Genomic DNA, 23,973 nt, shown 5'->3' on the forward strand with positions numbered 1-23,973 from the left:
TGCCTGACCACCACAGTTTTATTCTATTTTGTCATGTCATTGGGATAGATGATCTGTAAACGGTTGCCAGCCCTGAGATTCTGTGATTCTGTTATGATCCTCTCTAGAGAGAGAATGATGGGCCCTTGGTCAATAGATAGTTCCCCCAAATAGTGTGTTAACTAAGTTTTATAAATTGGATGAATAATGTAAAGGTATTAAGAAACACTCACTTGGAGAATGCTATGAGAAATCATTGGGGTATAAATAGCAGAAATCTTCTAATTTACTTACCTACTAGTTTCTAAGTTTGGATTTTCACTCCACATTTTTGTAAAGCAGGATTGAAAGTACACATAGTGTAGCTGTAAGAAGGTTGTCCCAGAAATTTATGCTAGCTGGAAAAAATTAAAGGGGTCAATGTAGTGTGCCTGAAAAAGGCCCTGCACCAAGGTCCAGAGATTTGGACTCAGTCCCAGCTCTGCCACTGACCAGTGATCTGACCTTGGACATGTTACTAACTTCTCTTAAAATAGGAGGAAACAGAATTAAGCAGCTGTACTTAGATTTAAGATTGAAGAACAGAATAATGTTTACACATCTCATCATAAATCAGACTTTGAGCTTAAGGAAATTCACTATTTTGCAAGCGAAATATAGCTGTAGTACACAATTCTAATAATGATACAATTTTAATGTGGTCTATGTGTTATATTCATTTATTTTTAATAAAATGTTGAAACAAGAAACTATTAATTCAATTTTTCTGCACGTAGCAAGGATGCTATTCAAAAATATCTTCAGGAGATAGCATAGAATCCGACCACTTAAGTAATTAAAAACATACTTAGTATTAACTACCTAAATTGCATTTAGAAGAAAGAAAATAGTGAATGTATTACAAAGTGTGAGGTGTTGGGCAAAACTGTAAGACCTTAAGTATAAATAATTTCTAAAACAATTCCCCACAAATTATCCCAGCCTCTGATTTTGGCAGCAAAATAATGAAAACCATAATCAATAACCGCACTTCACGAGTGTGTGTTTTTTTGTTGTTGTTGTTTTGTTTGTTTGTTTTTGCGGTATGTGAGCCTCTCACTGTGGGTTGTGGCCTCTCCCGTTGCGGAGCACAGGCTCCGGACGTGCAGGCTCAGCGGCCACGGCTCACGGGCCCAGCCGCTCCGCGGCACGTGGGATCTTCCCGGACCGGGGCACGAACCCGTGTCCCCTGCATCGGCAGGTGGACTCTCAACCACTGCGCCACCAGGGAAGCCCACGAGTGTGTTTTTTAAATCATGTTTAAGAACACGTTTTAAGAGAATAACATAAAACGGGGCGCTTACTCTATTTATACTCCAGGTTGGGATCTTGAGACTTCTTTCTAATTTCCTCAGGGAGATAATAATAGACAGACCTATGGTTCTGGCTCTGAAGTGTCCTCAACAGCTGCTCACTGCTTATCATCTTCCTAGTCACATCCCACTGATCAGCAACAGAAAAGGCACTAAGAGAAGGACCAAAAGACCCATGTTCACGTCATCTAAACTAAGGGCTAAAGGACCACCAATCTAGGTCCTGTTAGCTTTTGTTCCAAGATAGGTTTTTCCTGGAGCCCATTTCAGTCTTTAAGAGGCAAACCCAGAAACAGCATAAGGCATCAGTAGAAATGATAGAAGCAATTGGAACTGACTGGCCCCTGTTGGAGAAGGTCTTCTATATTATGACATCCAAACAAATGGGCTGTCTTTAATGCTGAACTGTTCTTGACAATGCTTGCCCTATGCTCCTCCTCTAGCTGGCAAACTCCGTAAGAAACACTTCCTTCTGTAGAACAGACAGATGCAGGAAGTGAGAGTCAATTAAGTATTGTTTGCTCTTTCTGTGTGGTAAAGAAAAAATATTTCTCTCTCATTTCACTTCCCCCATCTTTCAATCTTTAATCAGCCCAGTTTGCCATTAAGGTTTTCACTTCAGTTTCCTCACTCTTGGTAATTTCAGAGCTGCCAATTCTACTTTTCATCTGCTCCTGCCTTTGTCTGCCGGTAGGTATTCACTCGGAAGCTGGAGGAAGTGGGGAGGGTTTTGTTTCTCATCTCCCTCACCCAGAAGATCCCCACAGCCCACAAGCAGTCCCACGTCTCCATGCTCCAGGAAGACCTCCTCCGACTGCCCTCATTCCCTCGAAGTGCTATTGATGCGGAGTTTTCACTCTTCAGTGATCCTCAAGGTATCAAGAAAGAAGCATTTCCTCTCTTGGGCTTCTTCTCCTGCCCTTCTTTTGTCCTCAGCTAGAGGACATCTCTATCTTAATCGGCAGACAGTTCTCTAAGCTAGTGGCTCTCAGCTCTTGCGTGGGCACCAGAATCACCTGGAGAACTTGATAAAACACAGATTGCTGGGTCCCACCCTCCAGCCCCGAGTTTCTGATTCAGTAGCTCTGGAATGGGGCTTGGGAACTTGCATTCCTGACAAGCTCCCAGGTGAGGCTGGTGCTTCTGTTCCAAGGACCAAATCCTGAGACCACTGCTCTAAGCTAATCGTAAGCAATTGAAGGAAGTAGTGAGGTATTGTTAGGAGAGTACTTGACTAAGTGAGGAACGGATATTTATGTGAAACTCAAGAGGAGGCAAAATGAATCTACAGTGACAGAAATCAGAACAGTAGTTACCTCTGGACTAGGGGGAATGGATTTCCCAGAAAGGGGTATGAGAGGACTTTCTCAGGTGATGAAAATGGTCTATAAATTGATTGGCGTGTTGGCTACATGAGTGGGTATTTTTGTCAAAATTCATTGAATTCTACATTTATGATCTGTGCCTTTTACTCTATCTAAATTATACCTTCTGAATTAGAAAGTCTGGAGTCAGGGCCCAGTAATCTGTGTTTTCACAAGACCTCCAGGTGGTTTTGATGCCCTAGGAAGCTTGAGAACCATTATTCAAATTGAGAGAGAGAGAGAGAGAGACCGAGACAGAGAAATTGAAAGAGACCCATTCTGAAACCACGCTCTGTTACTCAGTTATTAATTTGGGACAGTTTACTGAAATCAGCATCCCTATGCTCTACATCTTCCTCCAGAAGCTCCAGAGAAATAGTAGACAGAGCTCTAGTCTGACCATGAGTTCCAAGACCAAGAACAAGTCCCAGCCCTGCCATTTTCTTAATAACTTATTTTTTCTCAAAGCCACAGCTTAAGCAGCAGCAACACACTGCACCTGCCTGCCCTGTCTTGCCCACAGAGTTGAATCAAAGAGGTGATGAAGAAAGTACTTGGAGGGCTAGGAGGTGTCACAGCAATGGCTGCAGTATTGTTCTGGGAAGCGTATCAGCAGTAGATCTTCACGTCCCTGAGCTGGAAACAGCAGCGCCCTGGGGTTTGACTGCCCTCCACACTGACAGGATCGGCTTGGGGCTAATTCTGTCTCTGCTGTTTCATGTTTCACAGCTGGGAAGGAGCTGTTTGGCCTCGACACTCTTCATAAAAGCTTGTGGATCCAGCTCCTGGAGGAGATGTTCCTGGGCATGCCGAGCGAGTTTCCCTGGGGAGATGAAATCATGCTTTTCCTCAACGTTTTTAACGGGGCTCTGATCCTGCACCCAGAAGACAGTGCCCTGCTCAGGCAGTACGCGGCCACCGTCATCAACAGCGCTGTGCACTTCAATCACCTCTTCTCCCTCAGCGGCTACCAGTGGATTCTGCCCACCATGCTGCAGGTGCACAGGCTCTCCTCTCCTGCCCATGGAACAGGTCAACAAGATCTGTACCAAAACTTTTAATGATGGAATTATCTTCTTTTATGACCTCAGAAAGCACCAAATGAAACCCCGCTAGAAACTTCCAAGAGGTCGTAATATTCCATTCTATTCTGAGATCTCCCAGACCTGGGCTATGCTTTTCCATTTCTTCTGGGCCAGTGGTTCTCAGGGTGCAATCTCTGGAGCAGCAGCAGCAGAAGCAGCAGCGTCACCTGGGATTTGTTAGAAATGCACATTCTTGGGTTCCATCCCAGTGCTACTTAATCAGAAAATCTGGAGTCAGGGCCCAATAATCTGCATTTTTACAAGACCTCCAGGTGGTTTTGATGCCCTGGGAAGCTTGAGAACCATTATTCAAATGTATGGCAAGCATTCAGTTGATGTTTCTCCCCAAGAGAGTCTCCAACCTCTATCTGAAAAGAGATTTTCCTTGCCATTAAATTTGGTATGACAAAGTGGGAGGAGGTGAATGTAGCAGGAAGAGTTTTCACTTAGTCATGTCTAGTGTGTGCGTGGCTACAGTTAGGAGTACTGAATAAAGTTCAGAAGGGGCCTGGAGGGCTCATCCTAGTTCTCATTTTTATGGAAATTTTAATAAAATTATGGAAGTAATACATGCTTGTGTAAAGTGGCATTTGCTCAACGTACAGGGGCAAGAAATTGACTTTTAATATCATCAGGGTGCTCTGTCCTCTTTTTAGATAGTTGGAATTTCCTCTATTCCTTTAAAAATAATTATCAAAAACAATAAATGCTCATTATAAACTTCAAAAGAGGGACTTCCCTGGTGGCACAGAGGTTAAGAATCTGCCTGCCAAGGCAGGGAACACGGGTTCGAGCCCCAGTCCAGGAAGATCCCACATGCCGTGGAGCAACTAAGCCCGTGCGCCTCAACTACTGAGCCTGTGCTCTAGAGCCTGTGAGCCACAACTACTGAGCCTGCTCACCTAGAGCCCGCTCTGCAATAAGAGAAGTCACTGCAATGAGTAGCCCGCGCACCACAACGAAGAGTAGCCCCTGCTCGCCGCAACTAGAGAAAGCCCACGTGCAGCAACAAAGACCCAACACAGCCAAAAATAAATAAATAATTAAATAATTTTTTAAAAAAATTCAAAAGATAAAGAAAAGTTTAAAGAAGAAAATAAAGATCACCTATAATCCTCCTCCTAGATAACCATCGTTTACACATCTTGAAAATCTTGGTACTCTCTCCTACTTTTCCTAAAACAGAAGTTGAATCATACCACGTATTCATTTGTTACCTACCTTTTTTAATGTGACACTAAGAATATTGTGGGAATTTTCCCTGTAGTACTATATAGCATCTTTTAAAAAATAACTGATAGTATTGTGTTGAATGCATATACATAATACACTTAACCCCAATTTATGAATAATTGAAGTTTCAAATTTTCTATTTTAAGCAACCTTGCAGCAGTCATTATTGTATATATATCTTTGTACATTTGTCTGTTTTCTTAAGATAAATCACTAGTCACAAACTTCCCGAGAAAAAAGTATATTTATATTTTTAGGATTAAATATAAATATATATATATGTATATGAGTATATAAGTATATAAATATATATATAACATATTTATATTTTTAGGATTTTTATGTATATTGCCAGATCTCTCTCAAGAAGGAATATACTATTTTACACTCCCCACCATCAGTTTATGAAATTAGTCATTTCCGTCCATGCTTCCCATGGCTATGAGTTTTAAAAGCAAACACAACTCTAGTAGGCTGTTAAGGATTTTCTGAATATGGTGACATTTCTCCATAGGTGTACTCTGACTATGAAAGCAATCCCCAGTTGCGTCAAGCCATTGAATTCGCCTGCCATCAGTTCTACATTCTACACCGGAAGCCCTTTGTGCTCCAGCTGTTTGCAAGTGTGGCCCCTCTCCTGGAGTTTCCTGTGAGTAAGCTCTGTGGAAATAAAGGAAGACCAACCCGATGAGGAAAGCAAAGTCTTTTTATTCAGAGCTTACTACAGCAAGAGATTCCTGGGCTGGTTACTACAGATTGTAGATCAGAGTTCTATATTTATGTATGGCCTGGTCATTGTCCATTTGTATAATCAGTCTCTCAGCTCTCTTTATTCAAGCAATGGAATATAAATACCAAAAATTACTTCTCTTTCAACAAGAAAATCTTCTCTCTTCAACGTTTCTCTTCAACCCTGATTTTGGCCCCTAGGATGTAAATAGATCAACTCTCTGGTTTTTTATACTCAGTTAATGAAAGGATGGAAAATGGAAAATGATAAAAGGAAGAGTTCCTGATTCTCATTTTTTTCTATCACTCTCTAGCACTTACCCTGCTTTATTTTTATTTTTCTGCAGAGCATTTATACCATATCCCATGTAATATATGTATTTGTTTCACTAATATGTATCTTTACCACACCCCACAATAGAATTTGAGCTCCGTTAAAATGAGACATTTGTCTGGTTTTTGCTTGCCTTTTGCTTGTTTTTAGTTGTTTTGTTTGTTTGTTTTTGTTTTTGTTTTGCTGTAACTGCAGTGCACAAAATGGTGCCTGGCACATAGTAGGAATTTAATGAGTTTTTTTTTTTTAATTAATTTTTATTGGAGTATAGTTGCTTTACAGTGTTGTGTTAGTTTCTGTTGTAGAGCAAAGTGAATCAGCTATATGTATACATATATCCCCTCTTTTTTGGATTTCCTTCCCATTTAGGTCACCACAGAGCATTGAGTAGAGTTCCCTGTGCTATATAGTAGATTCTCATTAGTTATCTATTTTGTACGTAGTAGTGTATATATGCCAATCCCAATCTCCCAATTCATCCCACCACCACTCCTTCCCCCTTAGTATCCATACATTTGTTCTCTACATCTGTGTCTCTATTTCTGCTTTGCAAATAAGATCATCTATACCGTTTTTCTAGATTCCACATATATGCATTAATATACGATATTTGTTTTTCTCTTTCTGACTTACTTCACTTGGTATGATCATCTCTAGGTCCATCCATGTTGCTGCAAATGGCATTATTTCATTCTTTTTATGGCTGAGTAATATTCCATTGTATGTATATACCACATCTTCTTTATTCATTCCTTTGTTGATGGACATTTAGGTTGCTTCCATGTCCTGGCTATTGTAAATAGTGCTGCAATGAACATGGGGGTGCATGTATCTTTTTGAATTAGAGTTTTCTCTGGATATATGCCCAGGAGGATTTGTTGTTTTAATGAATGAATCAAAGTCATTTTACAGAGATTTGAGATGGTAAGTATCTCTATTCTGGAGATAGATTATCAAATAAGACCTGTAAAATTCCCAGGGTTGTCAATAAATTCATCTGTTTCTCAAACATATTTGATGTATTCAACCAATCCATTATGGAAATTGCCGGGGGGGAATGCTGAGTCCCACTATCATAGACCAGAGAAAACATAGGCATGAACTTTACTGGCAGTTCGCATGTTTTGCTGTATTTTTATGAGTTTCCAAATATCTCTTTTGTACTAGATTAGCATTTAATAGATCCCTTAAAAGTCAGGTGTTCACTCCATACAGTAGCATGGTTGGATGCAGAATTCTGTAAGCTGAATACTGCCTAGATATTGTTATCAACGGCAGTGTTTATGAAACTTGTATTCCTGATCGAACCATGTTAGTACTGATGTAGGAATTAATAAACTAAGATGGCTTTTCTTTTGTTTTTAATTGAAGTATAGTTGATTTACAATGTTGTGTTAATTTCTGCTGTACAGCAAAATGATTCAGTTATACGTATATGTATACATCTTTTTTATATTCTTTTCCATTATGGTTTATCACAGGATATTGAATATAGTTCCCTATGCTATACAGTAGGACCTTGTTGTTTATCCATTCTATATATAATAGTTTGCATCTGCTAATCCCAAACTCCCAATCCATCCCCCTTCACCCTCCTTGGCAACCACAATTCTGTTCTGTGTCTGTGAGTCTATTTCATAGATAAGTTCATTTGTGTCATATTTTAGATTCCACATTTAAGTGATATCATATGGTATTTGTCTTTCTAACTTCACTTAGTATGATAATCTCTAGGTCCATCCATGTTGCTGCAAATGGCATTATTTCATTATTTTTATGGCTGAGTAGGATTCCATTGTATATATATACCACATCTTCTTTATCCAGTCATCTGTCGATGGACATTTAGGTTGTTTCCATGTTTTGGCTACTGTGAATAGTGATGCTATGAACATATGGGTGCATGTGTCATTTTGAGTTAGAGTGGGATTGCTGGATCATATGGCAACTCTATTTTTAGTTTTTTTTAGGAACCTCCATTCTGTTTTCCACAGTGGCTGCACCAACTTACATTCCCACCAACAGGGTATGAGGGTTCCCTTTTCTCCACACCCTCTCCAGAATTTGTTATTTGTAGACTTTTTAATGATGGCCTAAAATGGCTTTTCTTTGTACAGGATGCTGCCAATACTGGGTCCAGCAAAGGCGTGTCAGCTCAGTGCCTGTTTGACTTGCTGCAGTCGCTGGAGGGGGAGACCACTGACATCCTAGACATCTTAGAGCTGGTCAAAGCTGAGAAGCCTCTTAAGTCATTAGGTAAAAGCAAAACTTGCCTTGACATTCTTTTTCTTTTTGTAATCTTTCCTTTTTTAAACGGCCTTATACTGAATATTTTGAACTAAATCAAAACAGCAAAAATAAGTAGAACGGTGGTATAAATTAAATGAGTACATTTTCCTATCTCCTGTTTTTCTTAAATTTCTTGTAAATCTTAAAATGTAAAGGATTCTCTGCCATGAAAATTGTATTAAAAGGGGGGCTCAATAGACCACTGTAGTTTTCAGAAAATTGGGTTTTCCTGGGCAATTCTAAGTGAATAACCCTTTAAGACAGGCTTTTATTATCATGGAACGTGTACAATTAGAGGTATTCAAAGATGAAGTCTCATGTCTTACCTTAGAGCGTCCAAATATCCTTCTATTAGATGAGTTTTTTTAAACTACCAAAAAAAACACTTTTATTTGTCATCTGATTATTCAAAAATAGAACAGAATTTTTAGTCCCTTTAGATGAGGATATTAAGTGTTCACAGTTTAGGAATAAAGTCTAACAAAGAAATGCCTACAAAATATAACTGGAAAGAAAGTGTTAGGAGTAATAAATTCTTCTTTATCCCTGGTGGAATCCTCTCTGATTGTGTGCCTTGACCTTCTGTCCCTTCAGATTTCTGCTATGGAAACGAAGACCTGACTTTCTCTATAAGTGAAGCCATTAAGCTCTGTGTTACTGTGGTGGCATATGCTCCTGAGTCATTCAGAAGGTAACTGCAGCCTTTTATTCTGTGCCTTGTAATAAGTAAGTATGGCAAAGGAAATAAAATTGAGTGACTACAAAGGTTATGTTTGCTAATATTAGCCTGTAATGTTCTGGTAAGTACGTTTTCAGAAACTAAATTTAGGGAACTTGTCATAGCAGAGGTTATGAAAAATATAGTAAATCTTCATCAATTTGAAATCCCCTCATTTGGAAATTGTGAAGTGGCTAAGATGTTTTAGTCTTGTTTAGGAAATATCCTCACATGTAACAGAAATTAATAGCAAATAAAATTTCAGAAAAGACATTTAAGCTATTTAAGAAAACTCCTTTCAAGGAGCAATAAGAACCTCTGTCACACAAAGAGCAGGAAGAGAAATCTTGCCTGTCATTTTGCCGAGTTCAAAGAATCCAAAGGACTCACCATGGAGAGTGTTATTTCCAGTTCTAGAATGTTGGCTCTGACCTGATTTTATTTACATATATATATATAATATATATATATAATATGTGAAATGAAAATCAGTCTCATCTCTCTATTAAAATAGGTATTCTAAAGGCAGAGACAATAAGTCAAATGAATTATGGGTAGCCCCTTTTTATGTAATGTACATGCTTAAAGATAAGAGCTGCATTCCTTCCAAATCTTCCATAATTCTGGCTTAACCAACCCTATGGCCTTCCCTCCTCTTCCTCAATTCAACATTAGGAAATCTCTCCCTCTTAGTTTCTCAATCTATTTTGATTTTTTCTTGTAATATCTAACCCATAAACAAAGCATTAGATTGTATTCTACCATATTCTTAGTATATGTGATATATCTTCCAATGCCCAATATAGTGCTGTATTCCATAGATGATATAACAATATACATTTATAAAATGAATGAATCAGATAACAGCCAACTGTTTCCATGTTCCTATTTCTCTCATTTGTAATTCTTCTTGCATAGGCCTTTGTGGTGAGAAAATAGTTTGAAAATAAAAATATGGATTAGTCATAAGCATATCACAGTTTTTGCCTCAACTTTCTTTCTTTTGAGAGAAGGATGGGCTAATAAATCATTCCAGGGTATTGTTCCTCTGTTAAGACTGCCAGATCTAGGTAGGTTATCACCTTTCTGATGTAAATTCAAAGAACTGAGACTACAAACTCCTGTCACACAAGGAATAAAATATAAATCTTACCTGAGTGTTATCTCAACTCAAGGATGCTGGCTCTGATCTAACCCAGAGTCACCCGCATTGGTCCTACCTCCTCGGACCAGCTGTTGAGCTCATGTGCTCTGGGTGAGTTGTGACTCTGACTCAGGTTTGAAGTGAAAGGGAAGATGACTAGGCATTCTCCTGGTGAAACAAAATTAGCACTTGTCCATTCATACCAGTCCAGTTCTAACCTAATAGTCAAACCTATCCTGAAACATCTATAGATCGGGTGATTTATGGAACACTAGATAGAGATGTATAACTGATCTGAAAGTAAAGCATAGTGATCTACTTGGGATGTAAAGATTGCTTGGGGCTTACACATTTCCACATTACTTAAAATTCTTAATTCTCTCTGTTTGATCAAATCTCCTTATCAGTTTCTCATATCCCTCCTTAAATCTACTTCTGGTTTTCAATTAGTGTAGAAAAATATTGACCCAACTATTGCAACTCTACTATTTTAACCCAGTGGATATTTTGACCCCAGGGATATTTTGACTATGACTTTATAAATACAAACATCTTAATCATAATTATACCTATACATTTTCATTAAGGGATTATTTTCTAATTTATCTATTCCAGTTTAATTCCTCAGTCAGTCATTTTATGTTGCAAATAAGCCACTTTCAACTTTTCATTTTTGTTTTATCAAAGTTCTTTTCATTAAAATTATTTTCTTTCTATGTAAAATTTATAATAAAGTTTACATTCATTGATTAAGTTTTGGGGGAGGACTTATTTTATCTTGGTCTGTATCAAACATTGCTTCTTAGAGTTTCTGTCATTTTGAGCTTTTGTGTTTCAGGTTTTGATCATTACTGCATAGTTTCCCCAAGTCAAATTTCAATGGTGCCCATAAGATGTAGTTTCTTAATGTAGAATAAACATCTGAAGCAAGATGTTTATTAAATAACAAATTCTACTCAGTGGTGTTTTAACAATAGTCAGTTTTATTTTATGTCAAAAATTCTTTCAGAATAGTTATTATGAATTAGATAAAAGACTGGGAATTTGTATATTTAAAGTAATCAATGAAAAAAGCAGCAGACAACTGGTCAGATATTCCCAGACTGCTTTATTATTCAGGATTAATCTTAGAGTGTAATACCATTATTTAATATTCTTCCATCAGTTTGTTCATTATGTACTATCTCCTCACACACCGCTGGGACAGAGAGAGCAAATGGTAGGGTCAGACCATCCTGCTGACAAGCAGGGTGACCTCCGCCCCATCTCCACAGTGCACTTCCCAGTCCCCCCACTGCAAATAATCTCTCCTGCCTCCGGTCCCAGAGCAATTTACTTTGAAGTTTTCCCTTATGAAATCTGTTGCTCAGCCATCTCGAGGCGCTGAGCCAAGTCACCTTACCTCATCCTGCCTCTTACCAACCAAGTTTGTAAACATAAGGAGCCACCTGAAGAAAATGCATATGGTTTATTCTTACCACAGCCTCTGGTGTAAATCTCTGCTCTCCTTGCCTGAGCTGAATATCACAGCCATCTTGAGGGTCCTCTTTATCCTTTCTCAGAAACTCCTGAAACGGTATCAGTCATAAGAGTTGAGGTTTCTGGAAGGATTCAGTGAAGAGTGACTTCTTTCTTGCCCATGTTCTAAATAAATGAAGGAAGGCAGAAGGGAGGTTGAAATATCACCTTTACTACTGAGAAAGATTAAGTAGGGGAATCAGGCTTGAAACAGGACGGCCCTGAGAACTCACAGCAGAGGATAGAAGCCCTGTTGGCAGGCTTTTCCAGGAAAAGGAAAAGAGCTGAGCTGATTTTGCCCAGTATGTCTATATCAATTTGCCCCTCAGGTAAGTCTTTGTCTTCTCCAGAACAGAATGAGTAAAGGGGCAAAGAGGAGCCGGGATTGATATTGACTGAACTCTCTCTGCTGGAAGGAAACATGAGGAATGAGTAAAATATGCCACCCCATCCCCAACATTCCCACCTTATTTTGTCTTAAGCAATGGGGATTAAACACTATGCCCCTGGTCAACCCTGCCCCAGGAGGGCAAATCTACCCTCTATCAGGACGGTCCTCATCCTACTTTCCTTAGGCTCCTCCTACAATATCACAGCTCCATAAAAGGTTCAAAAATGGATCAAAACCTTGCATTAACTTAACTCCAAGTCCACTCAATTCCTAAGTGTCAAAATATCCCCTCTTCTATTTTCCACTCCAAGCGTATCCAGTACCATGTTATTAGGGTGTATCAGAGATTCTGCAGTGCGATTAAGTGATAACATGAAGACACTGCAATGATAAAATGTATAAAGATTCTCTAATATTAAAATGCTAACAGCATAGAGAAGCCCTAAATTTGACTAAAAAATCTTCACCTTATCAAATTCCCAATGAGATATGAAAGACACTTTCAAGTTAAAATCCAAACACATTGAAATCAAAAGGAATTAGAGTTCACAATCAAATTCTCTTGTCATTGTGAGTTAAAAGCCAGAGTCCAATACTGTTAAGCTAAATTAAAATTTTTTTAAAAAAACCTCCCTAATACCTTATTCTGCTCTGTTTAGGCCAGAGCTGTTCTTAATTCCTGGGTGGAGCCAGGATCTCTTAAGTAGTTGTTCCCTAGGATATGTCTCATGGGAATAAATTCAATTCTTACAAGACTTCAACATTTGTAATACCAAGTCCCTGTTGTGCTTAAATTTTTTTTAAATAATGTATTTTATTTAAATAGTCATACAAGAAAGGTTTTACATATTGCAATTTTATAGTTTAATGAATGTATAAAAAGTTAACACATCAGTGTAACTACCACGCAAATTGAAAAATCAGATAAAAGAACCACTCTCCTGATTTCCAACATCACAAATCACCTTTGTCTGTTTCTGAACTCAACTACAATGAAATAATATGGTAGGTATTTTTTAATGTCTGACTTCTGTTATTCAGTATTATTTCATGAGATTCATCCACACAATCGTGTATAACAATAGTTTTTCATTTGTCTATAATATTCTATTGTATGGCTATGCTGCAGTTGGTGTATTTCTTCTTTTGTTGACAGACATTTGTGTTGTGTCCAGTTTGAAGCTGTTACCAATAAGGCTGCAGTGAACATTTTTGTATATGTCTTTGTGTGCACATATATATGCGTCTCTGTGGGTAGAAATGCTCTGCTAGATCATGAAGTATGTATATGTTTTGCTTTAGTAGATACTACCAAAAAGTTTTCCAGAGTGCTGGTATCGGTTTTCATTCCCACCAGCAGTGTATAAGTGTTCCAGTAGTCTACAGCCTCATCAACACTTTGTATTGTCAGTCTTTTTTATTTTAGCTGTTTTTGTTGGCTTATAGTGATATCTCATTGTGGTTTTAATTTCCATTTCCCTCCAGCAAATTAAAAGGTTTGGAAGCCTTTCTGATTGTTTACTGGAATTTGGATATCTACTTTTGCAAAGGGCCTATTGAAGTATTCTACCCATTTTTAAATGAGATTATCAGTCATTTTTATTTGATATATAGAATTTTTTTAAAGAGTCTGATATAAGTACATTTTAACTTATATAGAGTGGTGTGCTGGTAAACATTTAACAACCAACTCTCTGGGGGAAATAGTTTCTGATCTGTAGCATTGCCAATTTGCCAATATGTAGCAATTGCTGAGTACAAAATACCAGAATGACACCATTGAATGTGGTGTTGGAAAGAGATGCTTACGGTAGGCCTTTTTTTTAAAAATTAATTTTTATTGGAGTATAGTTGCTTTACGATGTTGTGTTAGTTTCTGCTGTAAAGCAAAGTGAATCAGCTATACACATACCTCCTCTTTTTTGGATTGCCTTCCCATTTAGGTCACCACAGAGCATTGAGTAGAGTTCCCTGTGCTACAGAGTAGGTCCTCATTAGTTATCTATTTTACACGTAATATCAGTAGTGTATATATGTTAATCCCATCCCAATCTCCAAGTTCATCCTATCCCCCCCTTCCGCCTTGGTATCCATACGTTTGTTCTCTATGTCTGTGTCTCTATTTCTGCTTTGCAAGTAAGATCATCTATACCATTTTTCTAGATTCCACATATGCGTTAATATACAATTTGTTTTTCTCTATCTCTCTTACTTCACTCTGTATGAAGTGAAGTCTTACAGTCTCTAAGTCCATCCACATCTCTGCAAATGATCCAAATTCGTTCCTTTTTATGGCTGAATAATATTCCAATGTATATATGTACCACATCATCTTTATCCATTCCTCTGTTGATGGACAATTAGATTGCTTCCATGTCCTGACTATTGTAAATAGTTCTGCAGTGAACCTTGTGGTGAATGTATCTTTTTGAATTATGGTTTTCTCTGGGTATATGCCCAGTAGTGGGATTGCTGGGTCATACGGTAGTTTTATTTTTAGTTTTTTAAGGAACCTCCATACTGTTCTCCATAGTGGCTGCATCAGTTTACATTCCCACCAACAGTGTAAGAGGGTTCCCTTTTCTCCACACCCTCTCCAGCATTTGTTGTTTGTGGATATTTTGATGATGGCCATTCTGACAGGTGTGAGGTGATACTGCATTGTAGTTCTGATTTGCATTTCTCTAATAATTAGTGATGTTGAGCATCTTTTCATGTGTTTGTTGGCCATCTGTATGTCTTCTTTGGAGAAATGTCTGTTTAGGTCTTCCACCCATTTTTTGATTGGGTTGTTTGTTTTTTTGATCTTGAGCTGCATGAGCTGTTTGTATATTTTGGAGATTAATCCTTTGTCAGTTGCTTCAGTTGCAACTATTTTCTCCCATCCTGAGGGTTGTCCAGTAGGCCTTCTTGACTGGTTATTTAGCCATTCCAGCACACCACTGGCTGCTTGTATTTCAAATAACATCTCTTACTCTGTGGCTTATAATTTTACTCCCCTAAGGTTGTCTTTTGATGAACAGAGCTCTTCATTTTAATATAGTCCAAGGTATCACCTTTTTCCTATTTTTTAGTGTTTCTGTGTCCTCTTATGAAATCTTGGCTTACCCAAGGTTATGAATATATCCCCTTATATGCTAGGTGCTTTTTTGTTTTTATCTTAACATTTAGATTAACAAGCCATCTGGAATTAATTTGGTATGGTGTAAAGTAAGGGTCAAAGTTTATTTTTCCCATAAAGATATCTAATAGGTGATAGACCCAGCACCATTTATAGAAAACACTAGCCTTTCCCCATTGCACTGCAGTGTCATCTTTGTTATAAATCAAGTATCTGTGGATTTGTTTTAGACTCCTTATTCTTTTTCATGTATCGATTTGTCTATCCTTGCACCAATATTATACTGTATTAATTATGATAGTTTTATAAAAAGTCTGATGTCTGATAATATGTCTTTTTACAATTATGAAATTTCCATCTTTAACTTACCTTGAAGTCTGTTTTGTCTGACATAATAGTTACATCAGCATTCTTTTGGTGTTTGCTCTTACTTTCACCTTCAACATTTCTATATACTTATATTTAATGTCTCTTGTTAGCAAAATATAGCTGAATTTTTAAATTATTCACACTAGTAAGCAGCCATTTTCACACCTGCATCACAGTGACTGTTTCCAGACCAGACTCTTGCTGTAAAATTGCTTAAGCTTTAAGAAGCCAGCCTCCTAAAGAAGGGTTTTATTTTGTCTCAGATTTGTTGCAAATTACTGAATGGAAGCTTTGTTGGTGATTGTGAAGCTTGTTTCTCTGATTGACTGAATGGCTCTACCTGTTACCATTCTATTGTTCTTTCAACCAATGGTATATATGCTAACTGTCCCAAGCAGATAATATTCTTCCTAAATGCAGAATTTTATCACCTTTTATCTGGTGCTTAATTAACTAATTAATTAGTGTTGGTAGATATTTCCAGCAGCTTTAATTACTCTTGACTTGGGTGGAGTGGGAAGGGGATTCAGAATTTTCCACCTCTCTAGAGGCTTTTCATTTCTCCATGCTCCAAAATAGCAAGTAGGATGTAAAAACGTGATTTGGTTTTCTATCTGTTGATTAAAGTCTTCAGATGCTGATGGTCTTGGAAGCTTTGGTGCCATGTTACCTACAAAAGCTAAAGAGGCAAACGTCGCAAGTGGAGACAGGACCCGCTGCCCGAGAGGAGATCGCCGCCATGGCTGCTCTTGCGACATCCCTGCAGGCCCTTTTATACAGTGTAGAGGTCCTCACCAGGTAATCCCATCGGCAGAAATAGCCACAGCCATAAACTATATGTATCCACCAAAAAGATGAAGGTGGTGGCTAAAAATCTCTAAAACCCAGGTTTTATTTACAGATAACTTATCCAAACTCAGCTAAAACTGCAAACATTCCCTAAGTTGTTTAGATAAATAGTGCTCAGTACTCTAAATAATAATAATGATGATGACAATAATAATAATAATTGTTAGTATTATTATTCTACCATGATTGCTAAACACACATTTACATGTAGCTTGCCGAGCTTCTGTGGCAGTTTTAACCCAGCAGTAAACAAATCTTTTGTAAAAGGGCTAATTTAGTGAATATGAAAATGTGATCCATGTTTTTATTAGCTCTTATTTTATGAGACATGAAATGTCTGCAATTTCAACTAAGCATTCTTTTATTATTTTCCTGTTTGTAAAGAGCTGGGTTTATTTTTACTATAATTTCAGAAGCTACATAACAAACATAAACTACAAAATTTTATTCTAATGCTAGAATTGATAGATTCTCTGTCGGACAGGACTCAAGAGTGCTGAGAGAGGGGACTGAGGGATTTAGGAATGGAAAGGTCACTTGACACCAGGGTTCAGCCCTAAACAAAGTTCCAGGAAGTTAGCCCTGTCACCAGATTCTTGGGTACAGAAGCAGAGGAATTGAGCTGCCCTGTGTCAGGGAAGGGCTGGATTGATGAGACCTGGGCAGGGGTTGGCGGGTGGGGGCATTAGCGGGGCCGGGGGGACGTCTGTGTACCAAGGATAGAGCAAGCGGGGATGGTAGATGCAGGACACTATATAGTGATAGGCTTTCCTTTTTCCATTGTCATCTAAAATCAGCTGGAAGGAGACGTTCCTCCCCACGGGTGGAGGTGGGGAAGCCTTCTTTCTGCATTGATGTCTTTGCTCCTCCATCCCATTTGGCCATATTGTTAGCCTAAAATTCTATGGTTTACTCCCATCACAGGCACCAACTTCTCCAGCCCCATCTTGCTCAGTTGGTGAGGGGACTCGCTGAAACCCCTCAGTCCAGGGAGGACTTTAACAGCGTGCACCAGCAAGGGAGAGGGGGAGTGAGATTGTTATTCATTAAGTTCAATCTGTGTTTAGTTCCTAATCTTGCACTACATTGCCAACCGAGGCAAGCAGAACATGGCCCAAAGCCTTGGGTAGCCTCTCTGCTGAAGTGCCCGTGTGCATCTAATCTGAGGGGTGGGAAGCAGTGGAACAGGAAGCAGTGACAAACTGCCAATGAGAAGCGGCCCCCAGTGCTCTGATGATGCCTTCCTGAAAGTCTGGGGGGGAAGAACATCACAAGGAGAAACACGTGACTTACACTCTTCCTTCTGCACCCACTGGTTATGTCACTAGTGCCTTCCTGTGACTAGAGGAGAGAAGAGCAGTCAATTTCCTTCAAGGGCCACTTGATTCTTTCTCTTTACAGTGCACGATGTTGATGCTTTCTAGTCCCTTTTATAGGGATAAGTCAATTAACTTCTCCAAAACTGACTTACCAAAAAATTCCACAAAGAGTTACGGATGGAGCTCTGACATTTGAAATTCTGTGGTCTTAAATATTCCAGTGTATTTAATATTCTTTCGATGGAGTGGAAGACTAGCCTCATTGGTTGGCTGTAATCATTCACAACAAAATTGGCTTCATTGTTTTTACAAAAAGCAAACGAGAAGAATACCACTTCACTTCCACAGTCCTAATGTACCTTGCTCGAAAAAAAATTAACGGTTCTGTAGGTAGTAACACAGAAACAAGTATATTACAAGTGTATCAGTATTAGTTTTCCATTGTTGCATAACACGTTCCCACAAACTGAGAGGCTTAAAACTGAACGCGTTTATTATCATCGCATGGTTCTGTAGGCCGGAAATCTGAGCAGGCTCAGCTGATCTGTCCGCTCAGGGTCTTGCAAGGCCAAAATCAAGATGTCAGTTGGTCTGGGCTCTTACTGGAACGATCTTAGGAAAAATCCACTTCTCAGCTCATTCAGGGTTTTGGCAGAATCCAGCACCAGGCAGCTTTAGGTCTGAGGTCTCCTTTCCTTCCTGACCGTCAGCCAGGGGCCACTCTCTGCTTTTGGAAGACACCTGTATTCCTTCTTACATGGCCCCCCAGTCGTCCAGCCAGCAGTGATGCCTTGCGTCCTTCTCAGACTTCAAATTTGTCTGCCCCTCCCAAGAGAAACTTTCTGCTTTTTAAGGGCCGGTGATGAGATTAGGCCTACCCGGATCGTTTCCCTTTTGCCATATGATGTAGCGTGATAATGGGAGTAACACGAGTGGGGCAGTGGAGGGAGGGTCTTGGGGCTAGCTTTAAATTCTGCCCCCTACAGCAAAGGCACCGAAGAGACGGTCTGGGGTGATTTTTAAAGGGTTACTCTCCAGCCACAACCAGCATACAGAAAATGAGCATATCAAAAGCAAGCTTTAAAGAGTTCATGTAAGCAATTGCTTTGAAAAGCCTTATCTTCCTTTCCATGTCACAGATGACAGAGGCAGTTTACCTATATATGAGCTGATTTGAACCTATTTCTTAGCATCTATAATAAATTACTGACTTAACAATAGATACTAATTTACTCACTTCCCTGGGTAGTCTTAGGTATAATTTTTTTTTAACATCTTCATTGGAGTATAACTGCTTTACAATGGTGTGTTATTTTCTGCTGTATAACAAAGTGAATCCCCTATACGTATACATATAACCTCATATCCCCTCCCTCTTGCGTCTCCCTCCCACCCTCCCTATCCCACCCCACTAGGTGGCCACAAAGCACGGAGCTGATCTCCCTGTGCTATGCGGCTGCTTCCCACTAGCTATCTGTTTTACGTTTGGTAGTGGGGTTTATTATGGAGCAGGTGGCCTAAATGATATGTACACCCTTATCTTTTTCTTACTGTCTAGAATGGCTAACTTCCTGGTACCTGTGGAGTTGAAAAAAATGAATTCTTAACTCTCAATCAGCACAGACTTAGAAGTCTGATTTCATGAATGTCTGGTTTGAAGAGTACTTGTTCATTACTCAGGACCAAGAAATGAAAGACCTTAAATCGTGGTGAGCTTATAGACCCTTGGGAATCAGTGTTCCCTTTAAAGTGTCTTCCAGGACAGACTCAGCAGAGGAGTGTGACTGAAAAGGCCAAAGTCTTTATAAGCTTCTAGCTTCAAGCTTGTGGGAGCTGCAGTAACTTGAGGGCTTCATAAGTGTCTCCACTTCTGTGGTTTTGTTACTGTTGTTGCAGGCCCATGACGGCTCCCCAGATGAGCAGGTGTGACCAGGGTCATAAAGGGGCCACCACGGCCAACCACACCATGTCGTCTGGGGTGACTACCAGGTAATTCACTGGCTTTATTCTTCTGTGGTCTCTCAATGTCGTACAACCTGAATCTCAGCTGTTGCGAGTGAAAGGAATCCTGAAAATAGTCGATACTGAGCGTGAAAATCTCCAAGGAAAAGGGAAGGTGAGAGTTGAGGGTTACAGGAAAACACCTAGGCTTTTTTTTGCAATTGTCACCTTTGTAAATGAAGAGAAGTAAGCCACCTTCAGAAACTGGCATTTATGTCCATTTGTTTGTGTGAACATGCAAGATGCTCTCTGCCTCCTGGGTGGTCTTTGAACTATTCCAGTGTTGTTTCACTTGCCTCCAAGAAAAAGGCAAAGGAAACAATAATAATCAGGAGGTGGCTTCTCATTCCAGGGCAGTTGTGCAGAGTCACCTTTCTTGCATCTGACAGATTTTCTACAGACATCTCATCCAAGCTTTGACTTAGTCCCTTAACTGATGCGTTCACGGTTGTTGACTTAATCACCTTCCCTCTTTTGGTGCAGCTCAGACACTGGCTGCACTAGTTAATACTTTACTTCATTCTGCCTGGGTTAACCTCTAAATACTCTGAGACAAAAATAAAAGTTTAACTAGCTTCCTCCTCCAAGGAAGATTTAAGACAGAGCAAACCCAAAATCAGCTAGGGAGAAAGTTCTCTTTTCCCAGTGTGGAGTAATTAGCACAGAGATTATGAGGAAAAACTGAATCATTTTCTATTTCCTCTGAAGCACATTTTTAAGTGTATATCATTATTTATGTAAATTCCCTGCTTATCACATATTTATGTTAAAAATGAAATAAGTTCCAAACTATCATATCAGATGTAAATTATCTGATGTGATAGTGTTACCTCAATTTCTCACATTAGGGGAAAATGATTATATGGGTTTTGAGTAATGAGTTTAAGGGCTATTTAGGGGTTTCTCTAAGCTTACTGAGCTATGTTCCATGCTAGATGAAAGGTGCCCAGAGAAAGAGGGCTTCTAAAGTCTTGTTACCCATCACTCATAAAGCAAGAAGTCTCTAGAACTGAAAGGAAGTCAGCCATATTTCTTCCTAAAATATAGCACATGATGTTAAAACTGCAACTTAGATTCACCTCACCTTTAAAGTTTTCAAAAATTTCCTTCATTTGACCACATTCCATGAGTTTGTGTGTGTTTTTAGAGTATCTGTCTTTCTACAAATTATCTGGCAATGGAACAGCTTTCATGGCAGCTATAATTGCAGCATATGTGGTAGGCAAATGAAAGATCAAGATTTTATATTTTAGGATTAGTATGTGTGTATTAGGGAGCTTACCAAAATGTGTAACTTCAAGGCTTCTCATAAGAAAAAGTCGTTAAGAGGCCCCACCACAGGGCCCCTGTTCTTACTCTGATAGTTACGCAGACTGTTTTTCTGACTCCCAGGTACCAGGAACAAGGCGCCAAACTGCATTTTATCAGGTACAGAAAGACAACCTAATTTTGTGCTAATTCTGTCATCTTGTGATAGTTTGCCTCGTGAGCTGGGTTATGGTTCCATCAGCTTTGTTTTCATTCAGGCATGGCATCCTACTTCTGCATAAATCCTCAGGAAGTGGCTAATGTCAAGCCACTACAGTTTGGGATGACAGTATCTTACAGGATGATGAACTTTCCTGATTCTTCCAATAAGGTTCTCCTAGGCCCCGCCCTGCGCTTCATTAACTTGCATATAATAGAAGGCATCATATTTTTCTTCAGTGTGATACCTTCCTCGCATAGGTGCCCCCCATACACCTTCCCAGAGCCCCAGTTAAACTTTTATAATTCCCCAGAGAAAACCTGCACTTACTGGAGGAAGGGCAGGGCCTTCCCAGAGAGGAACTAGATGAACGGATTGCTCGGGAGGAGTTCAGAAGACCCCGGGAGTCACTGCTGAACATCTGCACCGAGTTCTACAAGCACTGCGGGCCCAGGCTGAAGATCTTGCAAAACCTGGCCGGGGAACCGCGGGTCACTGCCCTGGAGTTGTTGGACGTGAAGTCCCACATGAGGTACTGTCCTCATTTTCTCTGCCCCTGAGTGTGCACTCGGCTTGGGCTGGATGTCTGGAGGGGGTTGGGGGTGTGTGTGTGCGGGGGGTGGGGGATAAGTGTGGGGCAGGATAAAAACTTGAAACTGGCTGAAATTGATTGGTCTCCTGTAGCTTGGATGCACATCAAACAGGGCCCTCTGGGAAAATAGATGTTAAGTCCGTGGAAAAGGATCTTAGCATGGACAGGGGGAAATGTTCTTAAAGACAGAAAAGCCCAGTTGATACATTTGCTTCTTAATAAAAGAGAGTGAAAGGGAGATTGCATCACCTGAATTCATAGGGAAGTAGCTTTCTTCCACATGCTCTTTACTGCCCAAATTCTAATTTTTCACAAGAATCCAATGTCTCCTCTCTCTTATTTTACACAAAAAAATGCACAGCTACTTTCTGCTTGAGGACTTGCTCTGCCGCTACGCTCTCTGAGGACTCAGTGAGGGGCCTGCAGGGAAGGAGCAGTTTTAACTCGGAGCCACACTTTGGTTGAGTCTGAGATCCCTTTTACACATATTGTGAATGATAGCCTTCCAATGTTTCGAAAAAGTGTCCTGGTAAAAATTCTGCACTAGATGAGGCCAGTCATCTAAAAATTTGTACTCCTCGTATGTCAGGGAGAGCCCCCAGAATTATATCTCTGTGCACTCATGTTTCCTTCTTCCTAAGGAGATGTCATTTCACTTGTTGCTTCAAACTATAAAGGCTGTGTCTGTATTTTCAGATTCTTAACAGGAACATGATTCCAGATGATCTTCTATTTAGATTTGCAACAGTTTTTAAAGCATCATAAACATTCCTTGAAAGGAAAATTCCATTGGTAACAAAATATTCAGTTGGAAAGTTTAGTATATCTGTAAAACTAAAGATAACCTTAAGTTCTAGCCTTTCAGAAATAACATTGCAATTTGGCAAAACACACCAATTTCCTGATTATCGTCTCTTTTTTTTCTTAAAATGATTCCTCGAAAAATTTAGAAAGTACTAAGTGAGGGAAAGTGAGAAGCCAGAAATGTATGGAGAACACAGGCTCTTTATCCTCCAGACTGATTTCACATTCTCTGAGTTGCTGGCACACACCCAGAACTCTAGAGCGTCACATGTGTTCACACTCCCTGCTGTGCTGTGATGGGGAAGAGCTTATTTTGCACTAAGAATTTCAGCTCCTGCACTGGGAAAGGCGAGGAAAGTTTGAAGCGTTAGGCTTCTGTTGCCATAGTAACTCCGCGGTCCATTCAGGCCATCTCCCCTCCTTTCCTACCGATAATGGCTAGCTGACCTGAGTAATTGTACATCACATTCCCAGAGTCAGAGAATCACTACTATCGACAGACATTTTGTGGGAGAAAGGGGAAAAGATTCCTAAAAGATGGGAGAGCGAGTGAAAAGGGGGGGAGGGGAGAGATCATGATAATGGGTTAGTAACTGTCCTACGCATATCTGTATCTACACTCAAGGCGTTTGGAGAGAGGGGAGAGCATGAGTTAGAGAGGCCTGGAGCTCCCTCTAGAGGTCAAACCCTATTAAAGGTTAAATGAGCTCTAGGAGTTCAAATGATTAGCTCTCTGTGCCTGGCACAGATCTAGGGCTCAGTAGATGCTAACGCTAATGAGAAAGATCCACATGCTATCCTAGACACTGGGGATGTAAAATAAAGCCCTAGTCCTCAACATTACTACAGTTCAATACGTGAGGCACACATAAGAATACAGAATGTGGTGTTGGGAGCACTATATATCACATGTATTTATGTGTTTATTATTTTACCAAGTACTTGAGGCAACTCAGAAAATTATATGATGCGAAGGGATACAATTTACAAATTAGAGAGTCGAAACAATGTGAAAAATTAGCAGGGAAGTAATTTAGTTTGTGATAAGATTAGCATGGGAAAGCTACGTGATTTTATCATATTAGATACTACTGATGAACTGTAAATTTGACTTTGGGCTTCTGAGTTATCAAAACAACAGGGAGAAATGGCTGATTATAAAATCATAGTGTCGGGCTTCCCTGGTGGCGCATTGGTTGAGAGTCCGCCTGCCGAGGCAGGGGACACGGGTTCGTGCCCCGGTCCGGGAAGATCCCACATGCCGCGGAGCGGCTGGGCCCGTGAGCCATGGCCGCTGAGCCTGCGCGTCCGGAG

The 23,973-nt window shown here is 39.7% G+C and overlaps 1 protein-coding gene across 3 annotated transcripts in view; it reads left to right on the forward strand.

Annotated features, from left to right (window-relative positions):
• The window catches only part of UNC80 (unc-80 homolog, NALCN channel complex subunit), a 248,069-nt gene that overhangs the window by 191,592 nt on the left and 32,504 nt on the right, over positions 1-23,973 (forward strand). For all 3 annotated transcript variants that reach the window (XM_024124665.1, XM_055079011.1, XM_024124666.1), the window contains 9 exons: positions 2,026-2,206; positions 3,425-3,693; positions 5,528-5,662; positions 8,194-8,332; positions 8,960-9,056; positions 16,254-16,424; positions 19,691-19,783; positions 21,188-21,223; positions 21,577-21,795. In XM_024124665.1, coding sequence (XP_023980433.1) covers positions 2,026-2,206; positions 3,425-3,693; positions 5,528-5,662; positions 8,194-8,332; positions 8,960-9,056; positions 16,254-16,424; positions 19,691-19,783; positions 21,188-21,223; positions 21,577-21,795 — 1,340 coding nt within the window. The remainder of the gene's footprint in view (positions 1-2,025; positions 2,207-3,424; positions 3,694-5,527; positions 5,663-8,193; positions 8,333-8,959; positions 9,057-16,253; positions 16,425-19,690; positions 19,784-21,187; positions 21,224-21,576; positions 21,796-23,973) is intronic.

The sequence above is a fragment of the Physeter macrocephalus genome, chromosome 2 (assembly GCF_002837175.3).
Source record: "Physeter macrocephalus isolate SW-GA chromosome 2, ASM283717v5, whole genome shotgun sequence".
NCBI lineage: Eukaryota > Metazoa > Chordata > Mammalia > Artiodactyla > Physeteridae > Physeter > Physeter macrocephalus.